The sequence below is a fragment of the Schistocerca americana genome, chromosome 6 (assembly GCF_021461395.2).
Source record: "Schistocerca americana isolate TAMUIC-IGC-003095 chromosome 6, iqSchAmer2.1, whole genome shotgun sequence".
In the NCBI taxonomy this organism is placed as follows: domain Eukaryota; kingdom Metazoa; phylum Arthropoda; class Insecta; order Orthoptera; family Acrididae; genus Schistocerca; species Schistocerca americana.
In genome coordinates, this window is record NC_060124.1 from 89,711,958 (window position 1) to 89,732,514 (window position 20,557).

Consider the following 20,557-nt stretch of genomic DNA (forward strand, 5'->3'; position numbering starts at 1 on the left):
TCCGTGTACTCAGTTGGACAGGCGCATGAACAACATAAGCAGTTGTCAGTATTTGAGAGAGGACGTGAGGTTGGGCTCAAAGAAGCCAGTCAGAGCAATCGGCAAATCACTCGAGCGATGCTGCTGGGAATGGGGAAATAATCGCCAAACACAGCATCAAGAAGGAAGCGGTCGACCTAGAGAGACGATAGAATTGAGGAATCGTCAGAGATGCACTAAGAGCCCCGGATTCATCATTATCATCGATCCGACATGCAATCGGTGCTTCAGTGACCACAAGGACGCTCAATAGCTGGCTCACAGAAAGGGGGCTAAGTTCATGGTGCCCCTTACGCCGAATGCCTCTGTAGACCAAGAAGTTTATTTTCAGTGGCGTCTGGCACATTTGGCCTTGAAACTCATTAACTGGAATAGAATTAAGTTCAGTGATGTCCCACTTCGAACTGAGTCTCGATGACCAGCGAAGACGTGTCTTGAGGTGCCATGGATTCGGTCGGTTACCAAACGGACTATCGCCCACTATACAGCCCCACAAACAGGAGTGAAGGTCTGAAGTGCCGTTTCTTTTCACGGGAAGACCCCTTTGACTGTCGTCCGCAGCACCATTACAGCACAGCGGTACGTCGACGATACTCTAAGATCCACTTTGATGCTCTTCATGGCAAACCATCCTTTACATTTCAGCAAGATAATGCCCTCCCACAGCCAGTGATAGTTTCTACTGCTTGTCTTCGTGCTTGCCAGATTCTACCTAGGCCAGCAAGGTCGCTGGATATATCCACAACTGAGAACGTTTCGAGCATTATAGAGAGTGTCCTCCAACCGGTTCGGGATTTTGATGATCCGGCGCGCCAAGTGGACAGATTTAGCACGATACCCCTCAGGAGGACACCCAACAACTCCACCAACCAATGCCAATCCGAATAATTGCTTGCATGCGAGCCAGAAGTGGACCAACGCATTACTGACTTGCTCGGTTTGTGAAGCTCTTTCTCTTGAATAAATCATCCAATTTTTCTGAAATTTTAATTATTTGTTTGGGTCTACACGTTCATCACATCTACTGATTTTCGTTGCATTCGGATATTTCTTTCGTGGTGCCTCTTTTTTTGTCTTGGAAGTGTATTTTACAACACGTACAGGGTTTAAAGTATTTTGCTCTTTCTTTCGCTCTGATTTGGAAAGTAAAACAGTCTTGGGGGAACTCCCTCCCTTCACGGAAATTCTATAAATACTATTGCAAGTCCACTTGTGTTGTTCTTTCTCCAGCTTTGACTGCTTTTTCTTCTTGCCTCGAATGACTTTATGCTCCTTATCTGGCATTACATTTCGGATCTCGTACTTTTCGTTATATATTACCGAAGTTCCTGATTTATCTCATGACGTGTAAGACATTAAAATAAAGCTCATATATCAATTGTATGACTGAAAAAAATAGTTACATTTTCTGCTCAGTTTTCTGATCACCAAGAGCGCAGCTTAACAAGCACAATCCTCCTCAGCCGTTATGTAATATGGATATATAAGTGGTAAATAATTAAAGCAAATGACTTTATACTTACTTGTGAGGGTACATGTCGAAGATGTAGCAGAAGTTCCTGAAAGCTTTGCAGTCTGTAAACAGAAATAAAACAAACTAGATATGACCACAGAACAGAAACCTGTTTTTGTTTCTCAAACAAATATATGATAATTTCAATATGAGGCACAAAACTAAACAATAAACACATTTCATAACTACAAACAACTGCTATAATATTTACCAAGAGTTTACTACGAATAAAACAATTATCAAGTTCGAATGTTACACATATTTTGACGCAAATCTGTACCAACAAACTGTCATGATGAGAGTGCAATAACGATATTTATACAGGGTGAAATGAGTGTAAGTGCAGATACTTTTGTATGTGGTACCTTAATATGTACACACATCAATGTGTTGGTTGCTTTTTCTTTTGAACAGTCTTCACCCAAACACACCACAAACTTTACGACCTGATGTTTTCTGCACAGTCGTAACTGCACTACTAAGTGGGCTATCCCTGTCAGTATAGACTAACTGTTTTGCGTCCACACATCCATTTCAACTCTTCACCTGTTGCCCAGGGAAAAACAAGCGATAATGGCTTACTCTTGCCGTATGTACTTGAGGTACTACACAAGCCAAAAACATATGACTTGTTATAGCTGTTACTACACTACTGGCCATTAAAATTGCTGCACGGCGAAGATGACGTGCTACAGGCGCGAAATTTTACCGACAGGAAGATGATGCTGTGATATGCAAATGATTAGCTTTTCAGAGCATTCACACAAGGTTGGCGTCGGTGGCGACACCTACAACATGCTGACATGAGGAAAGTTTCCAACCGACTTCTCATACACAAACAGCAGTTGACCGGCTTTGCCTGGTGAAACGTTGTTGTGATGCCTCGTGTAAGGAGGAGAAATGCATACCATCACGTTTCCGACTTTGATAAACGTCGGATTGTAGCCTATCGCGATTGCGGTTTATCGTATCGCGACATTGCTGCTCGCTTTGGTCGAGATCCAATGACTGTTAGCAGAATATGGAATCGGTGGGTTCAGGAGGGTAATACGGAACGCCGTGCTAGATCCCAACGGCCTCGTATCACTAGCAGTCAAGATGACAGGCATCTTATCCGTATGGCTGTAACGGATCGTGCAGCCACGTCTCGAGTCAACAGATGGGGACGTTTGCAAGACTACAACCATTTGCACAAACAGTTCGACGACGTTTGCAGCAGCATGGACTATCAGCTCGGAGACCATGGCTGCGGTTACCCTTGACACTGCATCACAGACAGAAGCGCCTGCGATGGTGTACTCAACGACGAACCTGGGTGCACGAATGGCAAAATGTCATTTTTTCGGATGAATCCAGGTTCTGTTTACAGCATCATGATGTTCGCATCCGTGTTTGGCGACATCGAAGTGAAGCGTGTATTCGTCATCGCCATACTGGTGTATCTCCCGGCGTGATGGTATGGGGTGCCATTGGTTACACGTCTCGGTCACCTCTTGTTCTCATTGACGGCACTTTGAACAGTGGACGTTACATTTCAGATGTGTTACGAACCGTAGCTCAAACCTTCATTCGATCCCTGCGAAATCATACATTTCAGAAAGATAATGCACCACCGCATGTTGCAGGTCCTGTACGGGCCTTTTTGGACACAGAAAATGTTTGACTGCTGCCCTGGCCAGCACATTGTCCAGATCTCTCACCAACTGAAAACGTCTGGTTAATGGTGGCCGAGCAACTGGCTCGTCGCAATACGCCAGTCACTACTCTTGATGAACTGTGGTATCGTGTTGAAGCTGCATGGGGAGCTGTACCTGTACACGCCATCCAAGCTCTGTTTGACTCAATGCCCAGGCGTATCAAGGTGGTTGTTCTGGCTACTGATTTCTCAGGATCTATGCGCCCAAATTACGTGAAAATGTAATCACATGTCAGTTCTAGTATAATATATTTGTCCAATGACTACCCATTTATCACCTGTATTTCTTGTTGATGTAGCAGTTTTAATGGCCAGTAGTGTAATTTACAAATAGAACTGCAACCATAAACAAAGATACAAACAGATAAGGTGGATAAAAGAATAGCATATTACGAGAGAAGAGTTCAAAAGCGTAATTGCACGACACATTCCAAGACTAAAGAACTCCTTTGCCACCATCAGCAGAATGTAGCCCCATTCATTGGAAAGATGCAGAGGCGGTACCTGATTGAGTGCCCCAACGCCGGCCAGTGGTAGATGATGCGATATTGCACTCTCGACACAGTGAAGATATACACTATGCGATTAAAAGTATCCGGACACCTGGCTGAAAATGACTTACAAGTTCGTGGCGACCTACATCGGTAATGCTGGAATTCAGTATGGTGTCCCTTAGCCTTGATGACGGATTCCACTCTCGCAGACATACATTCAACCGCCAGCCCATTCTTCACGGAGTGCTGCACTGAGGAGAGGTATCGATGTCGGTCGGTGAGGCCTGGCACGAAGTCGGCGTTCCAAAACATCCCTAAGGTGTTCTATAGAATTCGGTTCAGGACTCTGTGCAGGCCAGTCCATTACAGGGATGTTATTGTCGTGCAACCACTCCACCACAAGCCGTGCATTTTGAACAGGTGCTCGATCGTATTGAAAGATACAATCATCATCTCCGAATTGCCCTTCAACAGGGGGAAGCAAGAAGGTGCTTAAAACATCAAAGTAGGCCTGTGCTGTGATAGTGCCACGAAAACCAATAAGGGATGCAAGTCCCCTCCATGAAAAACACGGCCACACCATAACAGCACCGCCTCCGAATTTTACTGTTGGCACTATACACGCAGGCAGATGACGTTCACCGGGCATTCGCCATACCCACACCCTGTCATCGGATCGCCACATTGTGTACCGTGATTGGACAGTCCATGCAGCGTTTTTCCAATGTTCAATCGGTCTGTGTCAGTCAACAGAAGAGGTCGGCCTGTACGCTTTTGTGCTGTACGTGTCCCTTCATATTTCCACTTCACCATCACATCGGAAACAGTGTACCTAGGGATGTTTAGGAGTGTAGAAATCTCGCGTACAGACGTATCACACAAGTGACACAGAATCACCTGAACACGTTCGAAGACCGTCAGTTCTGCGGAGCGCCCCATTCTGCTCTCTCACGATTTCTAATGACTACTGAGGTCGCTGATATGGAGTACCTGGCAGTAGGTGGCAGCACAATGCACCAAATATGAAAAACTTATGTTTCTAGAGATGTCCGGATACTTTTGATCACATAGTGTATGTCAGACTATCTGGAACAGCATACTGTGTCAGCTGCTCGTGACAGTGAGACCTGTGGTGAACCACCAATCAACACCGGTAGCCCGAGAGAAACGCCACCTGATCTCGTCAGTTACCATCGCATGTTATTGCCCTATCCGAGAGCATTCCCCTTTTACTTATTACTTTACATCAACGTCAACGAATTCCACATATTCTACCAATTTAAGACACCCAATACATCATCGATTCTGCATGACATAAACCCTTGGTAGTTTTCTTGAGGTACGTGACATCAAATGGTTACGAAAAAAATTCGAAAGAGGACAAAATGCATCTTCCACAGCAGCTGTTTCCCAACGTACTTTTTTTTATAAACTAACGCGATGAACTTCCTAGTGAGGCACTGGGACGACAGGAAGCTATCGAAGTAATTCAGAATTGTCCAGGCATTCTTGTCATGAAAAATTATTCAGAAAGTTTGAGGAACATACATGTGCAACTGTCTGCAGAACGATGTACAGCCACTAACGCACATCTAACGTAAGGACTTCAAAGACAACAACAATCAGAACATATACAGATGTATACACTCATTCCACCATCACTAAAGTATCGTTATTTGATGATTTGATGTATTTTATGCCATGTCTGACGATACGGTGGTGCAAGACAATGACTACGGTATGAGGATGGGAGCTAAGACCACCGGTCACAGCATTTAATCGTTTTTACTGAAATCTGAAAAGCTCTGAGATTTACTGAGGGGAACGTACATCTCACATAATGACCATGAAGACAGCATAAATCGTGGTTCTTGCAGAAGCACATAGTCATTCACCTATCGCTCCACTTGCGAGTGGAACAGAAAGGGAATTAATGTCAGTAATACAAGCTACAAGCCACTAAGCGCCCATAAGGTGGCTTGTAGAGTATGTATGTAGGTCTTTTCTGAACTGAAATGAAATAGAAAATTGTAGCGACACTGAGACGAACACACAGAATATCACCTTAATGCTTGCAAAAACCACACCGTCTTCGGAAAAATCATGGTTAGCGCAACGAAAAGTGAACCAGCAAGATTCAAGAAAAAGGTATGTGAACAACAGGTTGGAGATAAGCCTAAACGAATGACGAAAACTATCCAAAACAACAGAAGAGGAAATGGACCACACACACTATGGTGCGTACATACAGCAAATCAGTCAATTTTCCATCGAAATCAGCGAGTTTCGTGTCAAAATCGACCCATAAAAGATATTCCAAGGGAGAAGCGCCGAAATTAAAAGGGATAGTTGCATTGGTCTGCAGGATACGCATTAATAAGCGTGGAGTATACATAGGCTCTTTGCATAGGATTTCTAAATCATTTCCGATGAATGCAGGCGTGTTTCCTTCAAGAAGGGTGTGAGAGAAGTCTTTTACTAGTCAAGTTTGTGGACAGTCGTAACAGTGGGAGTCTGCTGTTATGACTTACACTGCGCTCTGCATGGGATTGTTAGCAGATCGAGTATTCAGACAAGCTGTGCTACAGAGGATTCTTTCAGGTTTCCAGAGGCATCGCGCGCCACACGTTTACACATTTCCCATAAATTGTGGTGCAGAACTGACGTCCATTAGTGTCCCAGATATGTTATGTCATATGAAGATGACTGCCAAGACACCAGTCTACTGACTGGTTTGATGCGGCCCGCCACGAATTCCTTTCCTGTGCTAACCTCTTCATCTCAGAGTAGCACTTGCAACCTACGTCCTCAATTATTTGCTTGACGTATTCCAATCTCTGTCTTCCTCTACAGTTTTTGCCCTCTACAGCTCCCTCTAGTACCGTGGAAGCCATTCCCTCATGTCTTAGCAGATGTCCTATCATACTGTCCCTTCTCCTTATCAGTGTTTTCCACATATTCCTTTCCTCTCCGATTCTGCGTAGAACCACCTCGTTCCTTACCTTATCAGTCCGCCTAATTTTCAACATTCGTCTATAGCACCACATCTCAAATGCTTCGATTCTCTTCTGTTCCGGTTTTCCCACAGTCCATGTTTCACTACCATACAATGCTGTACTCCAGACATACATCCTCAGAAATTTCTTCCTCAAATTAAGGCCGGTATTTGATATTAGTAGACTTCTCTTGGCCAGAAATGCCTTTTTTGCCATAGCGAGTCTGCTTTTGATGTCCTCCTTGCTCCGTCCGTCATTGGTTATTTTACTGCCTAGGTAGCAGAATTCCTTAACTTCATTGACTTCGTGACCATCAATCCTGATGTTAAGTTTCTCACTGTTCTCATTTCTACTACTTCTCATTACCTTCGTCTTTCTCCGATTTACTCTCAAACCATACTGTGTACTCATTAGACTGTTCATTCCGTTCAGCAGATCATTTAATTCTTCTTCACTTTCACTCAGAATAGCAATGTCATCAGCGAATCGTATCTTGATATCCTTCCACCTTGTATTTTAATTCCACTCCTGAACCTTTCTTTTATTTCCATCATTGCTTCCTCGATGTACAGATTGAAGAGTAGGGGCGAAAGGCTACAGCCTTGTCTTACACCCTTCTTAATACGAGCACTTCGTTCTTGATCGTCCACTCTTATTATTCCCTCTTGGTTGTTGTACATATTGTATATGACCCGTCGCTCCCTATAGCTTATCCCTACTTTTTTCAGAATCTCGAACAGCTTGCACCATTTTATATTGTCGAACGCTTTTTCCAGGTCGACAAATCCTATGATGACGTAATGCATGAAATAAAAGATTAAAGTAATATACTCAAATGCTCAGCTAGGGCAATAATACACACCGGTAACTGATATGAACAGGTGGCTTGTCTCACTGCGTACTGTTGCTTGCTGAAACGCAGGCCTATACGGGTGCCACAGCCACTAGCAGCTGACAGTCAGTGTGCAGGCCAGATACTTTGATGTATACCTTCACTATGCAGCGAATGCTGTCTAGCACTCAATGTGGTGGGTGCATGGTGGGTGTACATATAATATTTGTGTGTTTTTGACAGAACTGTGGCAGACAGGTTACACTTCATTTAATGTCTGCACCCATCCAACACAGTAAAATCCTGATAGTGTATTTTATAAACATAGTACCTTTTTTTCTCCTGAGATATTGCACATGTTCTTCCACAGAAGTAGTATGCTTGAATTTTTGATTTGCCCTCCAGAATGTATGTGTAGGCTATTGATCATTTAATTTGGGCAATTTTGAATTTCCAGCCATTTTTCAATGTGAGTTACAGCATAAATACGTTTCTTGCATTTTCAAATTTTCCTGCCATTTTAACTTAGGACATGTGGGCTGTGATGTGAGAGGAACTGTGTGTTGGGGGAGATGACTTACAGTGTCATCACAAACAGTATACTAATGGTGGAAATTGGAACTACTGTCTTGGATTTTTGAATTTCTTACATTTTTTAACTTGGGGCAAGTGGGTTCTTAGGTTCTAAACTTGGGATGAGGTGGCCATCGTCTACAGCTATGTGTGGGCAGCTTAGTTGTCGACAGCTGTACGAGTCTCCCTTGTGCGGCAGCTACCAAAGAGATAAATTCTCCGAGTACATATCTGTGGGACATTTTATCAATTTGAAACTTTGACAGTACTCCAGCAACCATACAGGCTGCATCATCAGGAGAAACCTAGAATACTGTTAATAGCCCCACATCAGCAAGGTCAGAATGTAAAGCACTGTGTACACGTTGTGGCCTCTCCAGACGTGTTGTCCTACAAGTTTCAGCATGTTGGGTAATCTAAAGGCTCAGTGGAAACTTAGAACTGTGCTGTGATTATTTTCAAATGGGCTCTAGGATTTGATAAATGACCAGCGACACGAGGGGAAACAGAGTGGATATCTTGGATTCTATACATGTGACATGAAAACCATGCAGGCTGTGCTCATATTCTCAAGTCCACTATTTTGGATCGCCATCGCCATCTTGGATTATGATATCACAGAGACTGAGCTCATATTCCCAGGTCAGTCGTCTTGGACTGCCGTTTTGAATAGTGATGTGAACAGGTCAGCCATTTTGGGTTTTGCACTGAGGACAAATATGATAGGTCAATCATTTTAGATTTTTGTATTTTGTGCTGTTTTACTCTTAACACAATCGGGCAGTTTGTAGATCATGATATATTTTTTTTTTATTTTCCTGCCAATTTATATATGTGAAATTGGGGTATCATGTCAGAGGGAGACTGTCAACGTTGCATAAAGTTATCTTTGACGTCACAGGGATAGGGATGGAATTACAGTAACAATGCAGGCTGTGCTCATATCGCCACAGCTACTGTGCCCTCGGCTCTCGCTTAATCATTGTGATATCCTCAAGCGCCACATCAAATTAAGGACAGGTGGAAGATTGCAAAACTAAGTAAGAAAGATTTGAAGTACTCCTTATGCTCTTCCTCTCACATGTCCTCTCAAAAGTCACCTGAGCTCAGTCCCACTAAACGTAGGACTCCTTGGTATTATGTCTCCATGCTCACCCTCAAATATGTGGCGTCTAGGAAGCCTGCTTACTAGGTTTGCTAGACAAACATTCAAACAAATCATATTAATGAGTTTTATTACAAAAAATAAATGACAATACTTAACTTTGACAATTACAGAGAAGTGTCGCAAGCAAAGGGCGACATACAAAATAAGCAATCTTCTTCAGTATAAACAATCAAGTCTATAGTACACAGACAGTACAAGTGAAGTAATGACATTGACACTTCTATCCAAGTTGCTAATCTTGAAGCTGCTATTCAACTGGGGCGTCGCCAGTGGGTCGCAGCACTTATGCCCTCTTCACACAAGGGCCGCTGCTGTAGCATTGTCATCCTGGAGAGAGGTCAGTCAGTGTGCAATTGGCTGACATATTCTCACAGCCATCTCTTCTCTATCGTTCCAGACTGGTGTGACAGTGCTTGACTTTAAACTGTAGCACTTTGTGTCATCTGCAGCGTATTGCCTCATCACCTCGAATTTCGATTGGTCGTGGAACAGACATTGATTAGAGTGGCTGCACAATCCTTCTGATATCTTGTGTGGAGTACATGGCATGAATCGCCACTGGCGCATTCAGGGCGAAGGGATCCCATGTATTACCACATCATTATCTACATACACACTCCAAAAGATACTGTATGGTGCATGATGGATGGTATCTTGTACCACCCCTAGCCATTTCCTTTCCTGTTGCACTAACAAATGGAGTGAGGATAGAATGGCTGTCTGTGTTCCTCCATAGGAGCCCTAATTTCTGTTATCTTGTCTTTGCGGTCTGATACACCCGCTAAACCCGCTGGGCAGAACAGGTAATAGGATTGTGTAATGGGCCAAAGGTTGAGGTCAGTTTCTCCTTCTAATTCTCATTTATTGTAGTTTAATAACCTTCACAACCAAAGCGGCACAAAGTCAGACCTTTACCAAATGCAACTCTTTCACTGTTGAAGGCTTCCAAACAAGAAACCTTAACAAATCAACAAGATAAAAATCCAGTTAAGATAGTAATAAAATGATTTAGATAAAAAAACAGCAAACATATGCAAAGTGCAATACAAATGGCTGAGGGCCACAATTAAATTTCAAAATTGTAGAGTATATTACCATAGACTTTTAAAGGCAGGAGGCCAGAATGTTTAACAATAAAAAATCTTAAAAATCAACAAGATTAAAATGCAATTAAAAAGGTAAATCAATAAATAAAAAAAGTATCACAGCTATGTGGAAACCTTAAGGCTAAGCAGATAGAACACACATATGCAAGGTGCAATACCAATGACTGAAGACCACAATTAAGTTTCAAAATTTTAAAATATATTACCATAATCTTTTAAAGGCAGATGGCCGCAAAGTTTAAGATTGAAAGATAAAATTAAAAATTAATTTAGCAAAATTTTTAAGAAAATAAAAAATAACCATAAGCCTTGATTTTAAAGTATCTGACAACAGATAACTAAACACCGCTGGCACTCAGAAGCTTCCAGGGAGGTCGGTCTGCCTTCGTTCACTTAAGCGAGACAGGTGGTGTGCCCAACTACACTTGATCCATCGGAATCCACCCAGTGGACAGCCACAGACTGACCGACAATGACTTGCTTGCCACCAGTCGGTACATGAGAACTCAAACACAAAATATTACAGACGTAATTATCCACAATCAAATATGTACAAACACTGTGTTGCTCACAGGAAAACCTCCTAAACAGCAAACCACCGAAACGAACCAGAACATGAATCGACGAGGCTTGCGTACCTAAAACACCACTCAACTTTGACGTCCTGGGTCGGTGAACCAGGAAGCTCGTTGCGTTCGGACAGCTCCACACTCGCTCTGACACTGCGCAGGGACCGGCAGCGGACCCAGCGACTGCACTGCGCGGAGATAACTTCCCTGGTCCACAGAAACCGACTGACTGGACTGCTGGTCCATCCGCGACTGCTGCTCCGTCGCGACTGCACTGCTGGTGCGTCTCCCACTCACTTCCAGACACACGATGGCGGAAATACTGGCTCGGACCCAACCATGCTGAGGAAACACGCCCACTGCGTAAACGACATCCCTACACCAGGAAAAGACCGACCCAAATTCCACAAGATGGTAACTGAAAGGGACCAGAAGTGCTCAGAGAACAAATTACATGTCGCCGATGAGACGGAGCACTGCCGTGAATGCCAACTACACCTAAAATAGTCCTCAACAGAAATAACGGCAACTACACACACAACCTGACAAACGCTTGCACGAAGACCTGAAAGGTGCCCAACAGTTACTAAGCACGCACGAAGACAAATTGGGAGTCGATGTATACACACACACACAGCTAACTCATGAACGATTGGCGAGCCATAACATGTCGTCCAGGAGGACGACCGATCGACGATCCATCAAGACCGTGGCCCGGCTCAAGTGATGCATGGCGGCAATGGTCGAGCGAGCCATGTCGACGCATACGTCACAGCTGCTCCAACCCGACTGCACTAGTGCTGCATTGCAACTCCCCGACTGGCAAGTCCGGACTGCGCTCCAGACGTGTTCCAACTGACTAGCGGACCCGAACTTGTAACCCGAACTAGCCACCCCAACTGTTCTATGACAGACAGTGACTGGGAAGTAATAGCAGTCAAGCAAAAATACTACGAGAGGGGATATATCGATACACACTGCTAATGCCGCTCAAGGTCAGGCAAAGCAGCAACCCAGCAGTAGTAATACGAGGGCTATCCACAAAGTACATTACGTTTTGGAATTAAAAATAAATAAAGTACTGGAAATTTTTTTTATCATATACAGATGAAAGCCACACTTAAATACTACTTTTCTACATAGTTGCCATTTAAATTAAGGCACTTATCGTAGCGATGGACGAGCTTGGAAATTCCTTCGTCGTAAAATTCGGCCGCCTGCGCCTTCAACCACGTGGTTACCTCTTCTTGAAGCTGTGCGTCGTCATCAAAACGCTGCATAGCCAACCACTTCTTCATTGCTGGGAATAAGTGGAAGTCGCTCGGTGGCAGGTCGGGACTGTACGGCGGATGAGCAAACAACTCCCACTTAAAAGATTCGAGAACTTCACGAGTGGCATTTGCCGTGTGGGCCGGGGCGTTATTGTGAATCAGCAAGATCTTTGAGCCCAAGTTTCCCCTGCACTTGCTTTGTATTGCTCTTCTGAGGTTCTGCAGAGTTTGGCAATACCTTTGAGAGTTTATTGTAGTGACTCTTTCCAGGAAATCCACAAAAATCACACCTTTTCTGTCCCAAAAGATAGTCGCCATCACCTTCCTTGCCGACATTGTCTGCATGCATTTCTTGGGTTTTTGGGTGCAATTTGTGTGCCCCACTGCATTGACCGCAATATTGTCTCGCAGTTCACATGCTTAACCCATGTTTCGTCACCAGTAACGATGCGATCGTGTAATGAGTCGCAATCTTTCTCGTAAGCGTCCAAAAACGTTAATGCTGCAGCCACTCGCTGACTTTTGTGAATCTCTGTCAAGATTTTTGGTATCCATCTTGCACAAAATTTGTGGTAACCAAGCTTTTCGGTACTGATTTCGTGCAACAAACTTCGTCAAATTTGTGGAAAACTCATAGAGAGTTCTGTTATTGTGAAGTTACGGTTTTCACGTACCGCGGCATCGACATTTTCGACAAGTTCGGCAGTCACTATGCTGGGTCCTCCACTTGCTCTTCGTCGTGAACGTTAGTTCGTCCATTTTTAAATTTTATGACCCATTGACGCACTCCACCTTCAGTGATTATGTTGTCCCCATACACTTCACAAAGCTGCCGATAGATTTCTATCGGTGTATAGTTTTTTGCAGTCAGAAACCTTATTACAGCACGCACTTCACACTTCGCAGCATTTTCAATTAACGCTGACATTTCAAACTGTCACAGTAACTCAACGGAGTACAGCACGAACCTCTCACTAGCACGGCAGGATGCCGACTGAGCGGCGGAATGCCATGAGACCAAGATGGCCGCGCTAGTCCCGCCCCTAACGGACACAAACGAAAACGTAATGTACTTTGTGGATAGACCTCGTATAAATCAACGTAGTGAGGTGGAAGTACGTTAAAAACAGGATGTACAATACATGATGGCGGGATCACGAGCCATCCACGGCTCACGCCCCGTACACGAAATGTACGTTCGCGAAAATACAGCTGTTCTGCAGTCATCAGCATACACTGACTTTCTAAATTTTCTCAATAGTGTTTCGGTAAAAAGTAATCTTTGCTCCAGGGATTCCCATCTGAGTTCTCGAAGCACCTGCATAATATTCATGTGTTGACCGAACCTACTGGTAACAAATCTTAACAGCACGCCTCTGATTTTCTTCGACGTCTGCCTTTAAACTGACCTGGTGTGTGCGGTATCGGCCGCTATTCGGTCAGCCAGTTCGGCCGCCAGTTACGCCGCCGCGTTTCCTGAAGCCGCCACCATGGCACTAGGGCGCTGCCACGAACGATTACGCTGCTGCCAATGAGATGCAAGCATTCGCTCTCCGGAGCTCCAGTGGCGGGTGTACGTAAGTTTGAACATTCGTGCACTGAGCCCATTTTTGTGTGTTTGCAAGTTGAATAATATACACAGTCTTTCAAAGTGGCCAGGGCTCGGCATCTTCTGAATAGTCATAGTATGGAAGACTAACAGATTTATAAACCTTTCTACATTCAAATCTACTGTTAGCAACTGATTATGAAACTTCAGCAAAAAAGCTATGGTATGTATTATTTTTACCATTAGCTATTAGATGAGAATAAATGAATATCTGAATTCTCTGTTCATGAGCGGCACCTGTTCCTCACTCCTGTTTCCACTAAGAAACCACGCAGCATGCAAAGGAAGACATAACAGACTGGAAACGAGAAAAAGGGAGCGAAACAATGAGCTTTGGTCAACATAGCAGGACAATTTTTTTCCTTCTATTGAAGTCTTTTGTGTGTGTGTGTGTGTGTGTGTGTGTGTGTGTGTGTGTGTGTGTGTGTGTGTGCATATGCGTGTTCGTGTGTCTGTATTATGTTGAAATATATAAGTTGAAATGTTGTTGTTGTTGTTGTTGTTGTCAACAGTCCTTAGACTGGTTTGATGCAGCTATCCATGCTACTCTATCCTGTGCAAGCTTCTCTATCTCCTAGTACCTACTGCAAACTACATCCTTCTGAATCTGTTTAGTGTATTCATCTCTTGGTCTCCCTCTACGATTTTTACCCTCCATGCTGCCCTCCAATACTAAATTTGTGATCCCTTGATGCCTCAGAACATGTCCTACCAACCGATCCCTTCTTCTTGTCAAGTTGTGCCACAAACTTCTCTTCTCCCCAAATCTATTCACTACCTCCTCATTAGTTATATGATCTACCCATCTAATCTTCAGCATTCTTCTGTAGCACCTCATTTCGAAAGCTTCTATTCTCTTCTTGTCCAAACTATTTATCATCCATGTTTCACTTCCATACATGGCTACACTCCATACAAATACTTTCAGAAAAGACTTCCTGACAAATCTATACTCGATGTTAACAAATTTCCTCTTCTTCAGAAACGCTTTCCTTGCCACTGCCAGGCTACATTTTATATCCTCTCTACTTCGACCATCGTCAGTTATTTTGCTCCCCAAATAGCAAAACTCCTTTACTACTTTAAGTGTCTCATTTCCTAATCTAATTCCCTCAGCATCACCCGACTTAATTCGTCTACATTCCATTGTCCTCGTTTTGCTTTTGTTGATGTTCATCTTATATCCTCCCTTCAAGACACTGTCCATTCCATTCAACTGGTCTTCCAAGTCCTTTGCTGTCTCTGACAGAATTACAATGTCATCGGCGAACCTCAACATTTTTATTTCTTCTCCATGGACCATAATACCTACTCCGAATTTTTCTTTTGTTTCCTTTACTGCTTGCTCAATATACAGATTGAATAACATCAGGGACAGGCTACAAACCCTGTCTCACTCCCTTCCCAACCACTGCTTCCCTTTCACGACCCTCTACTCTTATAACTGCCATCTGGTTTCTGTAGAAATTGTAAATAGCCTTTCGCTCCCTGGATTTTACCCCTGCCACATTTAGAATTTGAAAGAGAGTATTCCAGTCAACATTGTCAAAAGCTTTCTCTAAGTCCACAAATGCTAGAAATGTAGGTTTGCCTTTCCTTAATCTGTATTCTAAGATAAGTCGTAGGGTCAATATTGCCTCACGTATTCCAACATTTTTGTGGAATCCAAACTGATCTTCACCGAGGTCGGCCTCTACCAGTTTTTCCATTCGTCTGTAAAGAAATCGCGTTAGTATTTTGCAGCTGTGGCTTATTAAACTGATAGTTCGGTAATTTTCACATCTGTCAACACCTGCTTTCTTTGGGAGCTTTCTTAAATTGAAATACTTAAATTGAAATATTTAAATTGGTTCAAATGGCTCTGAGCACTATGGGACTTAACTTCTTCGGTCATCAGTCCCCTAGAACTTAGAACTACTTAAACCTAACTAACCTAAGGACATCACAAACATCCATGCCCGAAGCAGGATTCGAACCTGCGACCGTAGCGGTCGCACGGTTCCAGACTGTAGCGCCTAGAACCGCTTGGCCACCCCGGCCGGTCTGAAATATTTAAGTTGAAATATTTAAAGAATCGTGGCAGACCAGGGAGAGCAATATGTAAGTGCTGATGGCCGTGCGGTTAAAGGCGCTGCAGTCTGGAACCGCAGGACCGCTACGGTCGCAGGTTCGAATCCTGCCTCGGGCATGGATGTTTGTGATGTCCTTAGGTTTAACTAGTTCTAAGTTCTAGGGGACTAATGACCTCAGAAGTTGAGTCCCATAGTGCTCAGAGCCATTTTTTTTTGTAAGTGCTGAGCAGCGTCTAACATCTCTTGTGTAGTTTCACAGTTAACAAATAACAGAATGCGGTCAGCAGTTTCTTACCTCGTACAAGCACAAGCATCTCAGAAGCCAAAGGCGCCAGAAGCTAAAGGAGGAATTCAGTTGCCGCCTCCATCCTTACGACAGTCCGATGACATGAAGGAAAAATGGAAAGAATACATAACACAGCTGCCTCAACTTTTCGATGTCTGCGAAATCACATGTGAATCACATCGTCCATTTTTCTTTTCATATGAGGAGTGTACTCCACCGCCTCCTAGTGAAGTTGTTTCCCCTCAGTGAGCCCCAAACCCAGCCCTGCGATGTTATAATTGCAAGATTAGACGAATTTTTTGAGAGTCAAATACACGTTGCTGCTGCACGGTATAAATTTTTCCGCATGCAACATCGTAGTTATCAGTCCTACAAAGAATCGATTGTGGAATTGCAGGCCTTGGCTAGATACTGTGAATTCAATTGCGTCTGTGGTACAATTTATCAGGATGCAATGCTTCGCGATACTGTTATTCAGAATCTATTACATCAGAGATTGAGGGCCGAAATTATAAAGCATTACAACATTAGCCTTAGGGTGAAAGGGTACAGTACCGCCCGACATTGAAAATAGGTACAAAATTCTTCGTTAGACTTGTCAGAACAACAAATTTGTTTGTAATAATAACTCAATTTCACCTAATACACTGAAGCCGGATACCAGTGTAGGAAAGAATGACAATTTATTTATTTAATTGATCATATGTGCACTCCCACAAAATAAATCCCTATAACCAAATTTGGTGAGATCTGTGAAATCAATGAATGTATGGTCGTCTGCTAACCACAGATAGTGAATGTACAATATATGATCATCTTTGAGACGGTCCTTTGATCACCTTTGGTGGAACCAAAGAAATGAAGTTTACCTAAGCTTTGAGCGCCTCAAATGTGGCTGACCAATACGGTAGCATGGTCTTCCCCCAACTCGACAGAGGTGCGAGATGACCTGAAGAACGGCCATGTTTCAGCACTCTGGCACTGGATCTTGTGTTGGTAAGACCTGTCTTAGGTGTGCTCAGTAAAGACAAAAGAGTGGAGAAAATGGTATGCATGTGAAATACTTAAGAGTAGTTTGGAATAATTATTTCTCTATTACAGCAACTTTTTTGGGGGAGGGGGAGGGGAGAATTAAATGACAGGCAGGTAATAGTAAGGGGATCGTAGTAATCTTTGGAAGTGACCAACGGTCACAGTGAAAGCACGTGTAGCAATAAGTTGAAATACTTGCGAGTGCTAGTACTAAGTTGAAATACTTGCGAGTGCTAGTACTAAGTTGAAATACTTGCGAGTGCTAGTACTAAGTTGAAATACTTGCGAGTGCTAGTACTAAGTTGAAATACTTGCGAGTGCTAGTACTAAGTTGAAATACTTGCGAGTGCTAGTACTAAGTTGAAATACTTGCGAGTGCTAGTACTAAGTTGAAATACTTGCGAGTGCTAGTACTAAGTTGAAATACTTGCGAGTGCTAGTACTAAGTTGCAATACTTGCGAGTGCTAAAGTTAAGCTGAATTACTGGCGTGTGTACTATAAGTTGGAAATATTTAAGAAATGGCGTGTGCAGGACTTGAAATTAGAGATGAGGACTTCCACGTGGTGAGTACTGTGTGAGTCTCAATCTGTGTATGAGACAAAGGATAAAGAGAAGTAGTCGTCCGTGGTATCAGTTGAGGACTCGCGTGTGTGGCGAATATGTTCTTAATATAACTCTACGTGTTATGTTCCCATGTGACGATGGATTCAAACTCTAATACTCTGAGAGAGAAGCAAGGTGAATCAGCCGTCTATCCAGAAACGCCACTTGGCTTGCATTGCACAGGAAGACGTGCATATATCCTCCAGAGTTCGTAGTAGGAAAGAAAAGTTACGAAGTGGGGTAGCGTCGTGTGAAACTGGGATGAATACTAATTGAAGTGGGAAAGCTGAAAGTGAAGTGATTCTAACGTTGTGACTATTCTTTGCGATGTATGTTGCCAGTGTGATGTATTTCATGTAATTTAAGTATGTGTCGTTTGCATGGGAGAGTAGCAAGATAGCTTCAGAGGCAGTGCGTTATGCATGTTCCTTTTTGTACCGCTCGGTCTGGAGGAAATTTTCGTGATGATGGGTGTGAGAGTCGAAGTGTGAGATATAGCAAAAGATCCACCATCCTATCCAGGAAGTGCACTGTAGCGTTAAATAATTACGAGACCATAAGATAGAGAATCACCAATGTAAAGCCATGCCCACTGGGCGGAGTTTCTCATGTGTAACTCTTGTATAAAATGCAATGGTGTGTTTAGTTTATCTTTTAATCATAATAGAATTTATCGGAATAAAAAAGATAGTGAAAAGAAAAAGACATGGCCTTGTTTTTCGAATAGTGTGTAGTCATGATATCCAGAATTTATAATGTGTGCGCCATTCATATTCAGTGTGATGGCCACGTGTTGATCAAAGTCGTTGAGTAAGAAAGAAAATGTGGTATTGGCAAAGTGTGTGTAAATTTCTAGTAGTCAGATGTGCGTTATCCGTTTCCGTTGCGTAATATTCAAACAGGAGAATAATTTGTAGCTTAATTGTGGGTACTAGAGCTCATAATCAGTCATTGAGAAATAAGAATAAATCCACTCGCTTGGCAGACCACCCATCTTGCAGGCTGACTGCTTGATGCCACAGTATGAGAAAGGCATGTGGGTGCCTCTCAACTGAACTGCTTAAAGTTATCGATGCACCGAAGTTCAAGATTTAGCCGAGGCAGATTTCTGTCTACCAGTTATCGATTCACTTGAGTCAAAACAACCCGAGCCCCGGCCACAGTACGCGCAAGTCAGCACCAGATGACCAGGCGGCCGGACACACTACATGTAGCGTTTGCCCCGCCGATGCACCGCTAATTGCTCTGTCCCAGCTCTGCGTAAAGTGAAATCATGTCTGAAATGCTACGTCACCCATGATTGGACGAATTGCTTCTTCAGCTAAGCTGAATGCAATTTTTGTCATCGCGCAGGGCATACAAAACCGGTCTGCCTGCAAATGACTCTTCTGTTCCACGCGGTAATAATGTAAAGCAGGAAAGATGGAAATCTATTTTATGTTCAGATTCTGCACCTCCTACTGCTCAGAAATCAGACAAACGACGACGCAGAAAATGCATACACACGCTTTTAAATCGAGTACCACACACTGCAAAACGTCTCTCCCAGTCTCGAATTTTACGAAAACGCCCTAGTGCGCAGGTGGAATCATAGAACAGTCTTTCACAACTCGGAATGGACAATTGCATTCAGGGAACACACCGCAAACTGTGGATTACACTGCACATTTGTAACCAGTCAGCGCCTTTTCAGCTACACTGACTAGCCAAAGAAACTGCAGCACCTGCCAAACATCGTGTAGTGTAGAGGCCCCGCGAGCACGCAGAAGTACTGCAACACGACGTGGCTTGGATTCGACTAATGTCTGACGTAGTGCTGGAGGGAATTGACACCACGAATCCTACTGTGCTGTCCATAAGTCCGTAAGAGTACGAGAGGGTGGAGATTTCTTCTGAACACCACGTTGCAAGGCATCCCAGATATGCTCAATAATGTTCATGTCTGGGGAGTTAGGTGGCCATCGGAAGTGTTTTAACTCAGAAGACTTTTCTTGGAGCCGCTCTGTAGCAATTCTAGACGTGTAGGGTGTCGGATTGCCTTGCTGGAATTGTCCAAGTCCGTCGGAATGCACAATGGACATGAATGGATGCAGGTGATCAGACAGGATGCTTACGTACGTGTTACCGGTCAGAGTCGTATTTAGACGTATCTGGGGTCCCATATCACTCCAACTGCACACACTCCACACAATTACAGAGCCTGCAACAGCTTGAACAGTCCCCGCAGGGTCCATGGATTCATATGGTTGTCTGCATACCCGTACACGTCCATGTGCTCGATACAACTTGAAACGAGACCCGCCCGATTAGCAACATGTTTCCAGTCATCAACAATCCAATGACGGTGTTGACGGGCCCAGGCGAGGTGTAAAGCTTTGTGTTGTGCAGTCATCAAGGGTACGCGACTGGGCCCTCAGCTACAAAAGCCCATATCGATGATGTTTCGTTGAATGGCTCGCACGCTGACACTTGTTGATGGCCTTGTATTCAAATCTGCAGCAATATACGGAAGAGTTGCTCATCTGTCACGTTGAACGATGGTCTTCAGTCGTCGTCGGTCCCGTTCTTGCACGATCTTTTTCCGGCTGCAGCGATGTCGAAGATTTGATGTTTTGCCGGATTCCCCTGATATTCACGGTAAATTCGTGAAATGGTCGTACGGGAAAACTCCCACTTCATCGCTACCTCGGAGGTGT

The 20,557-nt window shown here is 43.7% G+C and overlaps 1 protein-coding gene across 1 annotated transcript in view; it reads right to left on the reverse strand.

The window, feature by feature from the left end:
* LOC124619637 overlaps positions 1-20,557 on the reverse strand; it is a 382,561-nt gene that overhangs the window by 242,029 nt on the left and 119,975 nt on the right. The window contains exon 3 of the mRNA XM_047146152.1: positions 1,563-1,614. Within this exon, the coding sequence (XP_047002108.1) occupies positions 1,563-1,614 (52 nt within the window). The remainder of the gene's footprint in view (positions 1-1,562; positions 1,615-20,557) is intronic.